Source organism: Erythrolamprus reginae, chromosome 2 (assembly GCF_031021105.1).
Source record: "Erythrolamprus reginae isolate rEryReg1 chromosome 2, rEryReg1.hap1, whole genome shotgun sequence".
Taxonomy (NCBI): Eukaryota; Metazoa; Chordata; class Lepidosauria; order Squamata; family Dipsadidae; genus Erythrolamprus; species Erythrolamprus reginae.
The window spans coordinates 208,295,167-208,312,432 of NC_091951.1; the positions used below are offsets into that span (position 1 = coordinate 208,295,167).

At 40.9% G+C, this 17,266-nt stretch overlaps 1 protein-coding gene across 4 annotated transcripts in view; it reads right to left on the reverse strand.

Moving 5' to 3' along the window:
* Positions 1–15,816, reverse strand: part of DENND1C (DENN domain containing 1C) — a 34,003-nt gene extending 18,187 nt beyond the window's left edge. Inside the window, exons 1-6 of one of the 4 annotated variants that reach the window (XM_070741564.1) lie at positions 15,603–15,816; positions 13,782–13,846; positions 9,152–9,195; positions 6,663–6,712; positions 1,451–1,570; positions 87–156 (exon numbers count right to left, since the gene is read on the reverse strand). In XM_070741564.1, coding sequence (XP_070597665.1) covers positions 87–156; positions 1,451–1,570; positions 6,663–6,712; positions 9,152–9,195; positions 13,782–13,846; positions 15,603–15,619 — 366 coding nt within the window. In that variant the 5' untranslated portion in view covers positions 15,620–15,816. The remainder of the gene's footprint in view (positions 1–86; positions 157–1,450; positions 1,571–6,662; positions 6,713–9,151; positions 9,196–13,781; positions 13,847–15,602) is intronic. The other 3 variants (XM_070741561.1, XM_070741562.1, XM_070741563.1) reach the window with 3 other exon arrangements.
* Between the last annotated feature and the right edge of the window lie 1,450 nt (positions 15,817–17,266).

Here is a 17,266-nt window from a genome sequence, read left to right on the forward strand (position 1 = left end):
GAAAATGTTAGGAAGAGCAATAAGGGGAAAGAGGGGCTCTGGAGGCCTCTCCAACCTTGGAAGGGATCCAAAGTGCTTATTCTTACTTGCTCTTTGGCTATGTTGTCTGCAATGTAGTTCAGGATCTTGTAGAAAACTTCAAACCAAGGTAAGTAACTGAAGGAAGAAGCAATGGCAGTATATAAAATTATTTTATCATACATGCATGCCTTATAGCCATATACTTTCTGGTTTGATCGCTGTCCATTTCAGATCAAAGCCTCTTCAGGTGGCAGAAAAAAGTGTTTTGGACTATAAGTCATATAACTCCTCACCACTGGGTAGGTTGAGTGTGGTTTATGGACATTATAATTTAAATATCAAGGAGGCTGGTATTGAGTTGCTAATCCTTAATGTACTACAGCTGTGCTGCAAAAATACAACCGCAAGATGGCAGAAAAACAATTTTCTGTTCGTTTGTTGATGCAATGGCAGTGTTCACACAATAATGTTAACCAAACAGTGTAATGATTTCAACAGTAATTCTGCACTCTAGAGTCACTACTGGCTAGAGAAACAAAGGAACAATTCCAATTTGGTATAAAGCTGCTTCATAAGCTCCTACTGACCATGGCAAGCTATATGGTTTTAGGAAGTATTTCATTTGTGGTTCTGTAGATCGAAGGCTTGCTGCTATCTTATGGGCTACTTTTACACAGAGAATTACACAGAGAAAGAACTTTTAAACACTCAAAGCAGTACAATCATCTCATTCTGCAAAAGGTGGAGTTGGGAAAGAGAGCTAATAGTTATTGAGCTAAAGGCCATTGATGGGCTGTGTTTACTCAATGTGCTTAAGCCGTATATTAAATTTATTTTCTGAGAATCAAATGAGCTGGAATTGTACAACATGTTAAAGCTTCCAAGCCTCTATCCCTAAGGTTAAGAAAATAAAACATATCATGTACTGGCATGATTGTTACACTACTTGGTTAACAATATTGTGTGAACACCGCCATGGCATCCATCAAAAAATAAGATTTCAGGTGGCAAAGTTGTGGATCATAGTATAATCTCTTAACCTTAGCATTATTACTTGTTTTTTTCTGGAACATTTCCTTATGTACTGTCTGCAGATAATGATCTGAATCTCTTCTGCCTAATACCCACCTGGTGCTTTTCCATTTAAGGAGAAAGTATATTTCATTAGCAGCCAACAATCCAGAAAGCTAAAGGAGAGACCTGGAGCCCTTTGTGCCAGTGACCTCAGGATTTATCCAGAAGACAAATGACCCCTTTTCCCCTACCAAGAGGAAGATTGGAAAGAAAGATCTGGTGCATCTCCATTGTTGCAATGGAATCTTTTCTTCCCATCGAGCCAATGGAATATTTCCACAATGCTCAAGAAGTTCAAGATGGCTTCTAGAAGGGATTTACCTGAGACCTCCCACCCAGGAGGAGCCCCTTGTACCTGAGTAAACACAAGCAGGCTCGGAAGCCGATGGCCAGTCGACAGAAGCCAAAGTGCTGTTTCCCCTCCATGTTGGTGAGGGCGAAAGTGAAGTGCTGGACTGTGGGGCATTCGTTAGCCCTTAGAAATAGATGGGGAAATAGTATCAATGAGAGATATCATGATGGAGAAGAAAGCAACCCAACATCCTACAAAGACTGACCAATTTATCAAAGCATAAATTGTTGCAGGCATTGCCTATTTTGTTATGTTAATTATATTCCTTAATTCATGGGTAAATTATATGCAGAGCTGGTAAATCCCCCCATTCTCCCTTTCATCTACATAGATACACAGAAAACACATAAATACACACATAAACACATGCATATATGTACGTTTTCCCCTACAGAGAGCAGGGAGAGAGTTATTCTTTGCCAAAGACAATTCCTGGTTAGCAGGTTGAGACAAGCATGGTAGAGTTTGGAATAGGAAAGCTGGGGGTGGTTAGTGAAATCCTCTCCTGCACAATCCCAGGGATGCGCCCAACCAGGGCTCAACAGGGTTAATAGGAGGAGTAAAGCCTCCGTGTCCAGTAGCCCTGACCATTTGTTTTTCTGCTGCCTTTGGCCACAAGGAAATGCCAGTAGAGTAAACAAAGTCCTAGCTCACATGGAGATCTGCATTTGCATTCTTTTTCAAAATTATAACTGAATTTTGGTTGGAGAATGAGTTTGGTGAATGAAAGAAACAAAAGGAGCATGCATACTGTCCTCTGAGTTTTACACAAATTTAGGAGAATGCTGAACAAAGCTGAAATGGAAACATGAATTCAAAGTTTCAAGTAGGAGATGCAATTCCACCTAAGACGAATAAGATGAGAATCCTACACGGAACTTGTTAGAGTGTGAACAACCCAGGGGCAATATGTGGCTCCGAATAGCTAGTAATGCAGCCCCACAAGATTAAAACCAAAACAAAAATATAAGAATAAAATAAAGGAAGTTTACTATTTACATATATATTAACTATGTTATATATTTTATATATGGCCCAAGACAATTCCTATTCACTCAGGGTGACCCAGACTAGCCAAAAGGTTGGACATGCCTGTGTTAGAGATTTATAAAATCATGCACAATGACACACACACACAAAAAAGATAATGGGAAGAATGTCTCATCATGTTGAGGACCAAGAAATTTGAAAAATAGCAATTCAAGACATACAAAAAATGTTTCTCCCTACTGTGGTATAGATACAACTCTGATAGTATCTCTGGATGACAGGAATTGGGAGATGAGGGGATCTACCCATTCTTATCCTATTAGATCTTTAATAAGCAGCGTTTAATACCACTAATTATGGAATCTTTCTGTGCTGTCTGTGGGAATTGGGGAAACTGTTCTGCAGTGGTTTCGCTTCTTCCTGAATTGGTAGACTCAGTAAATATTGATGGAGAAGAGATAAAAATGTGGTAGATTGTGTGTGTGTGTGTGTGTGTTGGGGGTGAGGGGGTCCTGGAGATCTACAGATACTTTTTCTTTTCAAATAATGACACTTGTTTTGCCTTTTAAAAATACACACACACACACACACACACACACACACACACACACACCAATTCCCCAAGCAATCAAATGAATTGGTTTGATAAATCTGATCCCAAAAGATGACTGGATATCATTTGTAGGCCAAGCTGCTGTGTAATTAATTGGTAGAAGATGAGTAGAGAGTGAATGGTTAAAATAACATTAAAAGATCAGTGATGATGACACTATGTAGAAACAGCTTGCCAGTGAATATTAGTTGCTGGCAGATGAGGATTCACCCTTCCTGGTTGTTCATAGGGTTTCATTAAGGTTGGTTGTAGGAAGTCACCAGTGAACCCTTATTTGCTTACAGTACTTCCAGTCTCCTGTTCTCTTTGAACTCTTTAATGTAGATTTTTCCCAACTCTGGCTTGAAAGTGGAGATTTCCCTTCATTCTTTCAATTGAAAAGCACTCAACTGTCCTCTGGACACAATACTAAGTTACTATATGAACATTTCCCCACTCTGGGAGGAGCCTTGTTCTTTCTTCTCCTATCCTACATTCAGTCCTGGGGAGGGAGGGTGTCTTCAAACCAGAATAATGACTCATTAGAGACAGAGGAAGCACCCTTTCTAAAGTGCCCACATATCTTCCTGCAAGGAGTGATTGAACAATCCATTCTAATCATGAGAACTGTCCATTTTCAGTAGAGACAGAATGAAAATAGACAAAGCTCGGTCTAACTAGCCAGGTGGAAAAGCCTTCCAGTGGATGAGAACTTTCTATTCACAGTTTGCCTTTTATTTTAGTTTATTTCCTATTTAAAGAGTTACTGCTCTAAGAGCAATAACTGATCCTCAGAGACTCCCCCCCCACTTCAGAGAGAGGGGGGGAGAAAGAGAGAGAGAGAAAGGGATAGAAAGAAAGGGGGGAGAGAAAAAGAGAGAGAAAGATAAAAAGAGAAAGAGAGGGAGGGAGAGAAAGAGAGAAAAAGAGAGAAAGGGAGATAAAAAGAGGAAGAGAGAGGGAGGGAGAGAGAGAAAGAGATAGAAAGAGACAAAGAGGGGGAGAGAAAGAGAGAGAGAGAAAGAGAGAAAGGGAGAAAGAAAGAGAAAAAGAGAGAGAGAGATAAAAAGAGAAAGAGAGGGAGGGAGGGAGAGAAAGAGAGAGAGAAAAAGAGAGAAAGGGAGATAAAAAGAGAAGAGAGAGAGAGATATAAAAAGAGGAAGAGAGGGAGGGAGAGAAAGAGGTAGAAAGAGACAAAGAGAGAGGGGGAGAGAAAGAGAGAGAGAAAGAGAGAAAGGGAGAGAAAAAGAGAAAAAAGAGAGAGATAAAAAGAGAAAGAGAGAGGGAGGGAGAGAAAGAGATAGAAAGAGACAAAGAGAGAGGGGGAGAGAAAGAGAGAGAGAAAAAGAGAGAAAGGGAGAGAGAAAAAGAGAGAAAGGGAGAGAGAAAAAGAGAGAAAAGAGAGAGAGATAAAAAGAGAAAGAGAGAGGGAGGGAGAGAAAGAGATAGAAAGAGACAAAGAGAGAGGGGGAAAGAAAGAGAGAGAGAAAAAGAGAGAAGGGGAGATAAAAAGAGAAAAAGAGAGAGAGAGATAAAAAGAGGAAGAGAGGGAGGGAGAGAAAGAGATAGAAAGAGACAAAGAGAGAGGGGGAGAGAAAGAGAGAGAAAAAAGAGAGAAAGGAAGATAAAAAGAGAAAAGAGAGAGAGATAAAAAGAGAAAGAGAGGGAGGGAGAGAGAAAAAGAGAGAAAGGGAGATAAAAAGAGGAAGAGAAAGAGAGAGGGGGAGGGAGAGAAAGAGAGAGAAACTGAAAGAAAGAGAGAAGGGGAGAGAGGGAGAGATAGAGAAAGTGAAAGAGAGAGGGAGGGAGAGAGAGAGAAAGAGAGAAAGAGAGAGGGGGAGAGAGAGAAAAAAGGGAGAAAGAGATATAAAGAGAAAGAGAGAGAGAAAGGGAGACAAAAAGAGAAAGAGAGGGAGAGAAAGAGATAAAAAGAGAAAGAGAGAGAAAGAGAGAGAAAGGGAGAGAAAAAGAGAGAGAGAAAGAGAAAAGCAGGTGGGGGGCACACCTATTTTGCCAGCCCTCAGTTGGGCCATAGGGATCAGGTGTATGTGGAGGGAGGGGTCCCCAGCTTCTGTTCTGCAAAGTCCCCGCATTGGTTATGCAGAGTGCCAGTGTTTGGGGTAAGGTGGGGGGTGGGGGTCTTCCTTAACCCCCATTTCTTTGGCGGGGCTAAGAGGCCTGCCTAGCAGGGCTGGTGTGTTGCTGAAGGTCTTGTCGAGGGAGACCAGTGGAGCCCCCCCCCGTTCCCATCCCCAGGGAAGGGGGTTCTGGCATCACTACCACTGGCTTGGAAAGAAGCCCCCGGCCTCTTCAGGGGGTGGAGGGAGGGGTCCATAGTGCAGGGCTGGACAATGGCTGAAGACCAGTTGACTGCAGTTTTCAGAATTCCTCAGCTAGGAATATGGAGAAGACAGTTTGAAAATTTAAAAGGGAAGGAAGGAAAGAAGGAAGGAAGGAAGGAAGGAAGGAAGGAGGGAGGGAGGGAGGAAAAGAAAGAGAATAGAAAAAAGGAAAGAAAGAAAAAGAAAAAAGAAAGAAAGAGAAAGAAAGAAAGAAAGAGGAAGGAAGGAAGGAAGGAAGGGGATGGGGAGGGAGGGAGGAAAGAAGGAAGGAAGGAAGGAAGGAAGGAAGGAAAAGAAAAACAAAAAGAGAAAAAAGAAAGAAAAATGGAAGGAAGGAAGGAAGGAAGGAAAGAAGGAAGAAGGGAGGGGGCCCCCAGACACTTAGGCTGTATGAGGCCTCAAAATTCCTGGTGGCAGCCCTGCTTGAATCAATGAGGATTTGGGGCACATGGATCTATTCATAGACTTACACAGCTCCTTATTAGCTAATGGGGACATCAGGATAATTGGGTTTTTGAGTGTACAGGCCTTAGCTAATACAGTACAGCTGTAATATAGTCAACAGGTAGCTTGATTCTAATCATTGATTTTGTTAGTCAGTGGATAGATTTGGTTAAGTCATTTTACAAATCAGGATTTTATTGCATGGTAAGCGGGACTGTTTTGTTCCTAGATTATTTTATCAGCACAAAGGCCTATTACTTTTAAAACATTGTGCCTTTTCCTCTTCACTTTTTTCAGGAGTTTTCAGGAGTCCATCTACAGAGGGCTGTCAAACTCCCACCCTATGGGCCAGAAGTGTCATGTACTGGCCACACCCATGCCTGGTTTAGTGAAGGGGAAAAAAATCCCATACATCACGTGATGCCACTGTGACAACATGAGTTTGGCACTCCTGACCTATAATGTTAATTTAGAGCTGGGTGTAAATGAAACATTCAAACCTTGTGTTTTGCCCTGGGCTGCTAAAGTTTGACCCCGGTTCACACATAAACAGACAAAGAAACCAAATAATGAATCTATGTATCAGAAAAAGCTGAGTGGCTAGCATGCAGAAATCAGAAAGCAAAATTTTCTAGTGGCAGAAGATTGCTCATTAAATCTTTATTAAAGCAGTGGTTGATTTAAAAGTCAACACACTTAAAATTGCAATAGAGCATCTCTTTCATCTTTTTAAAATGCATATCCATATCAATTCAATTCAATTCAATTCAATTTATTAGATTTGTATGTCACCCTTCTCTGAAGACTCGCAGAATAGAATATCAATTGGAGAATTACCATTGCTTACCTCTCTATATCAAGAGGGAAGCAAAACTTGGGTAGCATCTGAATTGATTCCTATAAGAAATAGGGAATACCTTTGATCATAATATCTCAACATTGTCTCACAGAAGCACAAAAAAGCATAACCAGAAAATCACTTGCATAAAATATGGAATGTTATCCATGAATACTCGGAAGGAATTCCCAATTACTGTACTGAATTTAATTCAGACTACATTATTTAAATACCACAAGTTAATCTTATAGATTTTATCAAAGAAATGTTTTATATTTTATAAATTGCCATTTTTTAAGGACAAGGTTGTTATGAGATCCACCTGTGCCCACAACAAAGAAAATTCTACTCCACTACCCCAGTTTCAGAAGTTTATGTGATTATTCTTTAGGAACATATATTTATGGTTGAAAACATAACATATTATCTGAAAACATTGGACATAGCATTCACTTAGCCGATTGGCAGAAACCTTGGAACACTAATTGTAAAAATACAAAATCTGCAGCATACCAAGAAAATTATTACAAAATACTACAGATGGTATCTACCCCCCCTCCAGATTGGTTAAAATGTACCTAAAACTAATGCAAAATGTTGGAAATGCAACAAAGAGACTGGCACCTTCTTTCACTTGTGGTGGTCCTGCCCCAAAGCTAAAGGTTTTGAGAACACAATACATAGGTGGTTATCAGAAATTACAAAGGAGGAAAATGAATTCCCCCATGATGGCATGTTGTTAGGAATTTGGAGGAAAAATATTCTAAGCAAACCGGATATCTAATGACGCATATAATAACTGCAGCCAGAATATCCTATGACCAATTATGGAAAAATGAAAAGAGCCCATAAATAATACCATAGATAAAATCTATAAATGTGTAGAAATAGACAAAATGACTATGGAAATTAAAGGAACAAATGATAAAGAATTTTTTAATGACTTACAAATAGATTTTGACAGGAACTGTTTTCCTATATCTTACTTTCCTCTATATCATATGTCAATTTTATTTAATTTTCAAACAAGGATTCTTTTCCATCCTTTTAATGTCTGTAACTTAAAATACTTATGTGTCTGTCTGAAACAAGATTTGTTTCACTTTGTTTCAACCTTTTTTCTTGTCTCCATTCCATTCAGTTGAGAGACTAATCTTGTCTCTTTCTTCCTGCATTTGTTCTATTTTTATTCTATTTCCTTTCCTTTCCCTTTTTAAAGATCCACTCCTGACATTGCCAAAGAACAGCTCATCTCATATCCAGAACCTCTTATCACCCTTGTATCCTTCATTAATGACTCAGGATTTAATCATAAACAATCAAGTCAAGTAATTGTTTATTTTTAATTTATTTGCTTTGGTATATGTTTAGATGAACAGGTTTATACTTAAGCCATATAAACAAATCCCTTTTAAAGCAAATACCAAATAATCCCTATTCTCATTGATTCTTAGATCCCAAATAGTGCAATCACATTTTTGTATTCTCTCATTGAGAGTGTTGGATAAAGTCCCCTGTATTTCTTCTCTAGTTCCTCTGTTTTCATCATTTTCTGGAATGATAAATGAATGATAAACGAGATCACAACAATCTAGATAGTACCAGTTCATATTTTTGACACACAGTTTAGTCCTTCCTTTCCTAATTAAATCTGCATCTTCATTCACTCCACTTTATGACCTGACCATCTCCACCCCGGTTACAACTTTTCCCTTTCTCTTAATTTCATAGACACACAATATATCTCTTTTCATTTCTCTCATCTCATTTATTATTAATGTATTTGGTTAATTAACTCCTATTACATACTAATTGATAGTGAATTTGCTGCCCAGCTTGGCTTGGATCAATTGAAGGTTTTACATCAGGCTGTTTAGTAAGATAGAGAAGGTGTTGACTAAGTTACAATCTTTATTGTACCTACTTCATGGGCAGCATTCTCCGCTAACAACTCAAGGTTTATCCAATTTATATATGTTACAATTCCAACCAAACTCCAGTTTTATCCTGAACATGTTCCTTATGATTCTATGCAAGCTAACTCCTAATATAAATGACTATTTTCCAAGTTTATGACCTTTATCCTATCAAGTAGGAGATTTACACTGTGTAAAGATACAGTGCACAGATTCACATTCAGGATTCCATGATTGCAAATCAGGGCCATATAAAACCTGGCTGTTTGAGGAGATCATGAGCTTCAATGAGTTTAGATGTTCATGCTGGCGGGGGGGGGGGGGGGGAAGGGAGTGGCTGGCATGCATTAGCATTCACCTTATTCAAGATAAAACAGGATTTTAGAACTACAGAAAGAGAGGCAGAACAAAGTGGCATATAAATTTGTGCTGGTTTTTGGAAGGCAAGGAAGATAAAGTGGAGAGCTAAGAAAGATTTAGATTAACAGAGTTGGAAGGGAACTTGTAGGATATCAAGTCCAACCCCCTGCCAAAGCAGGAGACCTATAGTAGCTATGTAAAAATTCTATGAAGGAAGCAGACCTGGTCATCGAAGTCCTGTGGGAATTGTCTACACACTTGAAGATCTGCACAGAAAAACAGAACAGAGGTCAATATACAGAACCCAGGTGTAATCATTTTATTGTAAATGAAAGCAAGTTCTGGGTCCTATTTTTAACATGTTATCCAGATTATGGTTTTCTCTTTCAATTTCTACATTTTGGAAATTCAAATTGCCTCAACCCTATTAGTCTTTTAAATGACCCTGGATGGTCTGGCTGTTTCCCCAGCCACTGCCTTAGGAGGTCTGTGCCTTGATGGGAATTTGATTCAAATATTAGGTGTAGTAATCTGGGGTTGTGTGATTTTAATTTGTACAAGAATGTGCCTAACCTAAAGTGGCCCCGTTGGCTTTTATGACCAAGGGAGGCCCAGAACTCACAATCCTCTACATATTAATCCAGCACTTCAACCATAATATCAAAATACCAAGGAAAGTAGGTAGGACACCCGCTCAATGAGGGTGGGGGTGAAGGGAAAATCAAATAAAAGAACAATTTTGTAAGGTTTGGGATAGATGAACTACACAATTTAAGTCACCAACTGCCAGCAGTTATTCTAGGGCCACCTCTGATTCTTACTGTTCTGTTTTTTCTCCCCTAAGCAGCCAAAATATTCATTTCTACTACAGTTGGAACTTCCATTGAGCTACCATAGGGGGGAAGGGGCTTAAAGGAAAAAATGGGTGATTAAACTTCTGCAAGCTTTAAGGCATTAATTCCACCCTGTAGCTCTCCTAAAGCCAATCAAAATGCAAGAGACAGCTGGCAGAAAGCTTCAAAGCTGGAAAATGAGGAGCCACATTGCCATTGCCTTGAAAAGGTAGAAAAAAGAGAGGCATGATTAAATATGTGGGACTAACTTTAGCCCACTTCAGCCTGCTGATTAGATCCAGCAAGGAAAAACTGCTGTAAGTCCAAGGGTGGGCTACTGCCCAAATGTGGGGGAACACAGTGGGGTAGCGAAAATGGAGCTCCACCCCAGAGCACCCAATTTGCACAGAAAGATGTTGAAAGAAAATGCAGGGCGTCCTGCATAAGCCACGCCTAGTGTGGTAGTAAACATTTTGGTAGCCCTTCACTGTGTAAGTCCCACACTTTTGGGAGATTCTGGGAGGGAGGACGGCTGAGGCATAGAGATGCTGCTTTTTGTTGCAGCACCAATATTCAGGATAGATTAGGTTGGTTCTCTCTTGATTGATTTTCTTCAGGTTTCTAAAGACCCTTCCCCACCCACCTCCTCAAGGGCCCTCCCTGATTTTGAGTTGCTGTTGCCATCTTTTTATTGAATTCTTGTAAGGTACTTTTAATTTTTCATGTGATTCATTTTATATTTTTTATATGAGCTATGAGAATTGATTTTGATTGTGGCAACATAGAAATATATTTTTAATAAATACATACAAATAACAACATAAAATATTCCTTGGTGCTTTTAGACAGAAAAGTATTTGTATGCTTTTTAATCCTCTGTAATGAATTTATTTATCCATTTTCTGGTATCTCCCTGCAGTATACAATTGGACAATACTAATATTAATTAATAATACTTGTTTATATGCATCAAGTCATTTTTGAAAGCTATTTAAGTCATTCTCCTTGAATATCTGCCCCCTAATCTGACCTTTTAAATCTAATAGGTTATAAAACCTTGATATCCACTCTACTTAGTCTTGTAATCATCAACCACACTCTCTGGGGTGTTCAGAGACTACATTTTTAAAATTAAAGTGTGGCTCCTGGCCTCATGAAAAATAGCTTTCATTGACCATAATACATGGATTTGCGCATCATCCTATGAGAAAGCAGAGCAGAGCAGAGCAGAGCAGAGCAGAGCAGAGCAGAGCAGAGCAGAGCAAAGCAAAGCAAAGCAAAGCAAAGCAAAGCAAAGCAAAGCAAAGCAAAGCAAAGCAAAGCAAAGCAAAGCAAAGCAAAGCAAAGCAAAGCAAAGCAAAGCAAAGCAAAGCAAAGCAAAGCAACATAATAGGTTAATAAGATGTGTGAAGAACATACTGTAAATTAGAACAAGCAGGGCCGCCGATAGACCGGTACTACTGGGAGTGGTGTCAGGGGCCCGGCCAAATTGAATAATGGGGGGCGGGGCGGTGCCCGCCAAAAACTCTCCAACCCCGATTGCGATGAACTCTGCCTCTGCGGAGCTTCTCCGACCGTGGCCCGCACCTTCTTCCCACCCCCGCGAGGAAAGAAGGCAGGGAGGCCGGCAGACAGGCAGGGAGCCCCGATGGCAGCCGCGGAAGGAGCTCGGCCCTCCGGAAGCCAAGCAGCGCTGCTGGGGAAGCGGAATTGGGGAAGCTGGGAGAGGGCTGAGCCTGGCCGGCTTCTCCACCGGCCTTGTGTCCCCCCGAGGATTGCGACTCGAGGGCAAGAGAGCCGCGCCTTTCGGCCTCCGGAGGTGCTGGGCCGGGGGTTCGGGGGGGGGGGGCGTGAACACCGCCCGCCACCCGGAGCCAATGGCTTCTTTTGGGCTTACTCGCTCGAATTCCTGCTGCTGGCGCTGGGAGCAGGTAAGCGCGTGCGGGCGGCCGGGTGGGAAGGGCGAGGCACGAGGGGGAGGCAAGTGGAGATCTCGGTCTCTCTTTTCATGCTCAGTGAGCCTTTCTTTGGAGTTGCCTTTCTTTCTTTCTTCCTTCCTTTCTTCCTTTCTTTCTCTCTTTCTCTCTTGCTCTCTTGCTCTTTCATTCTTTTTTTCTTTCTCTTTCTTTCTTTCTTTCTTTCTCTTTCTTTCTCTTTCTTTCTCTCCTTCCTTCCCTCCTTCCATTTCTTTCATTCCCCTTCTCTATTTTTATTTCTCTTTCATTTTTTTTCTTTCTTTTCTCTTTCCTTCTTTCTTTCCTTCTTTCTTTTGTTTCTTTTTCTTTCTTTCTCTCTTTCTTGCTCTTTCATTCTTTTTTTCTTTCTCTTGCTTTCTTTCTTTCTCTTTCTTTCTTTCTCTCCTTCCTTCCCTCCTTCCATTTCTTTCATTCCCCTCTCTCTTTTTATTTCTCTTTCATTCTCTTTCTTTCTCTTTCTTTCTTTTTGTTTCTTTCTCTTTCTGTCTTTCTCTCTTGCTCTTTCATTCTTTTTTCTTTCTCTTGCTTTCTCTCTCTCTCTTGCTTTCTCTCCTTCCTTCCTTCCCTCCTTCCATTTCTTTCATTCCCCCTCTCTTTATTACTCTTTCATTCTCTTTCTTTCTTTCTCTTTCTTGCTCTTTTTCTTTCTCCTTCCTACCTTCTTCCCTCCCTCCCTTCCTTCAGTCCTTCCTCTCTTACTCTCCCCTTTCATAAGTTTCCTTCCTTCCTTCCTCTGTTCCTGTCCCTTCCCCCTTTCTTTCTTTCTTTCCTTCCCTCCCTCCATTTCTTGCTTTCCTTCTCCTTCCTCCCTTCTTTCCTCCCTCACTCCCTTCTTTCACTCCTTCCTCTCTTACTCTCCCCTTTCACACCTTTCCTTGCTTGCTTTGCACCCTTCCTCTGTTACTGTCCCTTCCCTCTTTCCTTCCTTCCTTCCCACCCTCCGTCCATTCATTCACCCATTCCTCTCTTGATCGCCCCTTTTACCATTCCTTCCTTCCTTCCTTCCTTCCTTCCTCCTTCCTTCCTTCATAGCTTGCCCTCGCCTTTCTTCCCTTCCTTCCAGATGGGAGTGCCCCCTCAAGACACCCGCCCGACTGCTGGTACCCTGCTTTTTCTCTCCCCTCGTCCTTTCCAGATCCTCGCCGGTGGCTGCCAGGTGTGGGATCCCCCTCCCCTCTCCCCTCGCTAGAAAGCACATGGTTTTGTCAACAAGGCCTCTTCCAAGAAGGGAGAAGTGCCAAGGAGCCGTAAATAAGCCTCGCTCCGCCTGACCGATGCCAGGAGGATCTTTCTTTCCCTCGCCGCTCCCGCTTCTTTCTTTCTCCTGGACGAGTCCACACAATTGGCTTAACCCAGTTCCTGAAATAGCCTATGGCAGTGCTTCCCAACCTTGACAACTTGAAGATATCTGGACTTCAACTCCCAGAATTCCACAGCCAGTTCTCTGGCTGGGGAATTCTGGGAGTTGAAGTCCAGATATCTTCAAGTTGCCAAGGTTGGGAAACACTGGCCTATGGGACCACCTCGCTTGGCGTGAAGCGGGAAATGATCCCCGGGGGATGGAGTGGCTTGGCGACTTAAAATAGTTTTAAAATGGCGGGGGGGGGGCAGACACTTAGGCTGTATGGGGCCCCAAAATTCCTTCCCACCCTCCATCCATTCATTCACCCATTCCTCTCTTGATCGCCCCTTTTACCATTCCTTCCTTCCTTCCTTCCTTCCTCCTTCCTTCCTTCATAGCTCGCCCTCGCCTTTCTTCCCTTTCTTCCAGATGGGAGTGCCCCCTCAAGACACCCGCCCGACTGCTGGTACCCTGCTTTTTCTCTCCCCTCGTCCTTTCCAGATCCTCGCCGGTGGAGAACAAGGATACAATAGCAGGTTGAGAACAAGGATACAATAGCAGGTTCATTTTTTAAAATTCAACTGTAATCAAGGGCTATCCCAGGTTGTACTATTAATCTTCCACAGTAATATGTATAATTTTATTTTCACTTATTGTTAAATCTCCCCAAAAGACTGCCATCTAGCAGAATGGAGACTTACCATCATCTGCAAGTGATGGACGAGCAACTTCAACGAACAGATCAAATATTTTCTGTGGTTTTTCTCTGGGAAAATAAGAATCAGTGGATTCAGTAGCAAAGTACAGAAGCCATATGGACTTAGAAAATATGTTATTTATATTGCGAATCTAAGAGAGAATCCTGTCTTAGAACAAGATAAAGGGTATAGAATGGAAATAATCTTTTGCCAGACTACACACTTTCATAAATAGACTTTCATAACTTCAATTCCCATAATCCCCTTGCCAGAACAAGCATTGGCCAAGGTCTTTGGAAGACATCAAGTTGGGAAAGCCCTTTTAGTGGCGTCTTAAATCAGGTCTCAAAGCTGCATGTTACTATATTGGCATGTGAGAATGGCCTTGAGAGACAGGAGGGAGAGCTTCAGAATAGACAATGGGGTGTAAAAATGTATCTAAGCCCACAGATGGGGGGGGGCATGGGAAGCATTTCAGAAGGACCCTCTCCAATTTTCTAGAGACCAAAAAGAGGGGAGGGGAGAAATGTTTTTGGTCTTGCAAAATTCTGTTTAATGTAACCTTACAATAAACACAGAAATAGTATTCCTGGTAGTGCTTCTTATTCGGATTACCTCACAGCCAGGCTAATAAGTATCTATTGTACTGTTAATATTGTAACCTATGTGATTTCTCCTCCCACTCAGGGGTTGACAGCATCATGGTGAAGACAGAACTAATCCAGTCTGCAGTTATCCTGATTAAAAAGTCATTCCCTTAAATCACCTGGGATGCCCTGGTCAGATGGCCATATTTGTAAGAACCTTAGCCACTGGAAAGACAGCTCTAAGGCCATAACTTCCTGCAATTTTTAAAGTTAGTGTTTTACAAAAAGAAAAAAGAAAGTAAAAAAAATATCTCAGACAGAGGTGACTCAATTGGATTTGGCACCGTAATGATGAGGGAGGGTTACATGTCTTTCTGTCCAATTTCCCCCAGTTTTCTATATAGTCCCCTGGGGCAAAAAGAATCAGAGAATCGGAGAAAAGAACCTATAAAAAGCCCAATTTTTGTGAAGACAATCCAGGTCAGAACAGAAGACATTTTAATAGCTGGAATAGCTAAAGGTATTTAACTCTCTTTCACTAAAAAAAATTAAATAAAAGTAATGTCATAGGGGGAGACTAAGAAAAAAATGAGTTTCCAGGACACGGTTTTATTGTAATTAGATAGCAGAGCAGAAAAAAACCCTAAGCAGTTTCACATGTAACTGCAAATCTCCATTCTGTGATGCTATCTATCCCCACTCCCGAGCTCCAAAAATCAGTTCCATATCTTCAAAAATCATTGTGAGCCAGATATTTTACAAGCCAACAAACTCTGAGGGCTAGCCATCTGCCATCTAATTCAACTGTAGTGCTCTGGGGAAGCTCCTCAGTGTTCCTTAATCATATGGCTGACTTAACAAGAGCCTTTTTAAGAAGTAGGTTGGGATAACACTATTTTCAAAGGTGCCAACAAAATAAAAGAGTTTCTATTTCATACTCTTATGTATTGCAAAGGACCTTGTTGAGACAGGTCACCTGCGACATTTAGAGGAGCGAAATGTTTTTATTTCCCAACAAATCAGGAGATCAGAGATATTATTATTATTATTATTATTATTATTATTATTATTATTATTATTATTTATTTATTTATTAGATTTGTATGCCGCCCCTCTCCGTAGACTCTTAACTGACTTCTGCATTGCAAAAGTAAAACTGAAGTACACTTAGAGTGGATTGTTATGACAGGCCACCCCAAACACCACCCTACTTCTTGAACCTGTCCCAAGGTCTTACTTGATGCGAGATCCCATTGTCCTTGACTCATTCCAACACCATCATTTCACTGAAGCACCAAATGAAAATCTTCCTTCTCCTCCAGATTGAACCTCTGGAAACTATCAATTGTTCCAGAGCTCAGTTTGGTAGGTTTCAAAAAGCAGCATTTCCTCTTGTGGCTTTTTGTTAGAGGAAGTTTGTACCCTGTGACGGCCTTACTTCACTGCAGAGTGAAAACTACAGCAAGGGACGGAAGGAGGTATGGTGACTCTTTTGGTCCATTTCTGCTATATTAGTGGATATTATTGCTTTCTTGTTATTCAGCAAGGGCAACAGATTTGAAGGCCAAGCAAACTTTGAAATAAGCAAAAGTGTCTTCTTTCAAAAAAATTGTACAGTTAAATACGATAGGTGCAATAGTCTTTAATAGCTGATGGCTTGTGTGGAAGCAGAGGGCTTTAAAAAATGTGTGCGTGCATGCAAAAAAGGGAGAGGAAAAAGGTGGGGTATTTTAGTAGATGCAACAAAGATGAAAACAATTTCAATCTGTGCATCTGAAAAGAAACAGCAATAAAATTTGGGATGTACCAAAATGCTTTTAAACTTGAGAAATGGGCAATGCTGTAAAATTAGAATACCTGATTATTCAACTCCATCAGACCAGTGGATAGGGCAGTGTTTCTTCATGATAATTAGAATAGAATAGAATAGAATCTGGAAGGGACCTTGGAGGTGTTCAAGTCCAGCCCCCTGCTCAAGCAGGAGAACTTATACTATTTCAGATAAGTGGCTGTCTAGTTTCTTCTTAAAAGCTTCCAGTGATGGTGTGCCTATGATTTGTGAAGTATTTACAGAAATGTCTATATTTTATTTATCAGCTAGCTGATAACCTGGTGTTGCCCAGGTATTTATTTATCCCAATCCTGTATTAGACAACAGGGAACAGCCAGAGGTGATTATCTGCATTAGCAGGCACCTCACTGACAATTTGCCCTCTTTGCTTCAAGCTGAGGGCCTAGGTGGTTTATTTATTTTTTGTTGTTTGCTTGTTTGGTTTTGTTTGTTTGTTTAAGACCCAATCCCTAGGTGGTTTATTTTCTGTTTGTTGTACAGAGGGAGCCCCCTTATGGAGTACTGTGAAGCCGTTACCATGGCAACTCCACTGTGCTGTACAGTAGAAACCATTTTAAGGTACAACAGGCTGTATCTGAACAGAACTTGAATCTGAAATGCACAACATCACTCTCAAAAGTACTGTGATTTGACACTATAGATATAATTCATTCCTTTTCATTTCAGTGCACAAGTTATGCTGGAACACACACACTCCCCTAAGTGTTCTAGGGGTATCGTACCCTCACAGTATTCGTTTCCAGGTAGTAAGTCATATATGTACCAAGTTTGGCTGAAGTTGCCCAGGGGGTTCCAGTTATGCTGGAACATACACACTGACCATCCATTTATATATACATATATAAATTTATAGAGGTTTTGAGAGGATGATGGTTTTATTAAGGATTACCACTGAGAGAACAAATAGATTGGCATAGTCACCATTGTCACCTTAATTGGCTAGGAAAGATATGTAAGAATGGTGAGGTGGTAATCATGAGGCATTTCCATTCTGGACTCTGCCCACAGTTCAGAACCATGTTTATATCTGTTGGATAACACAGTCTGAT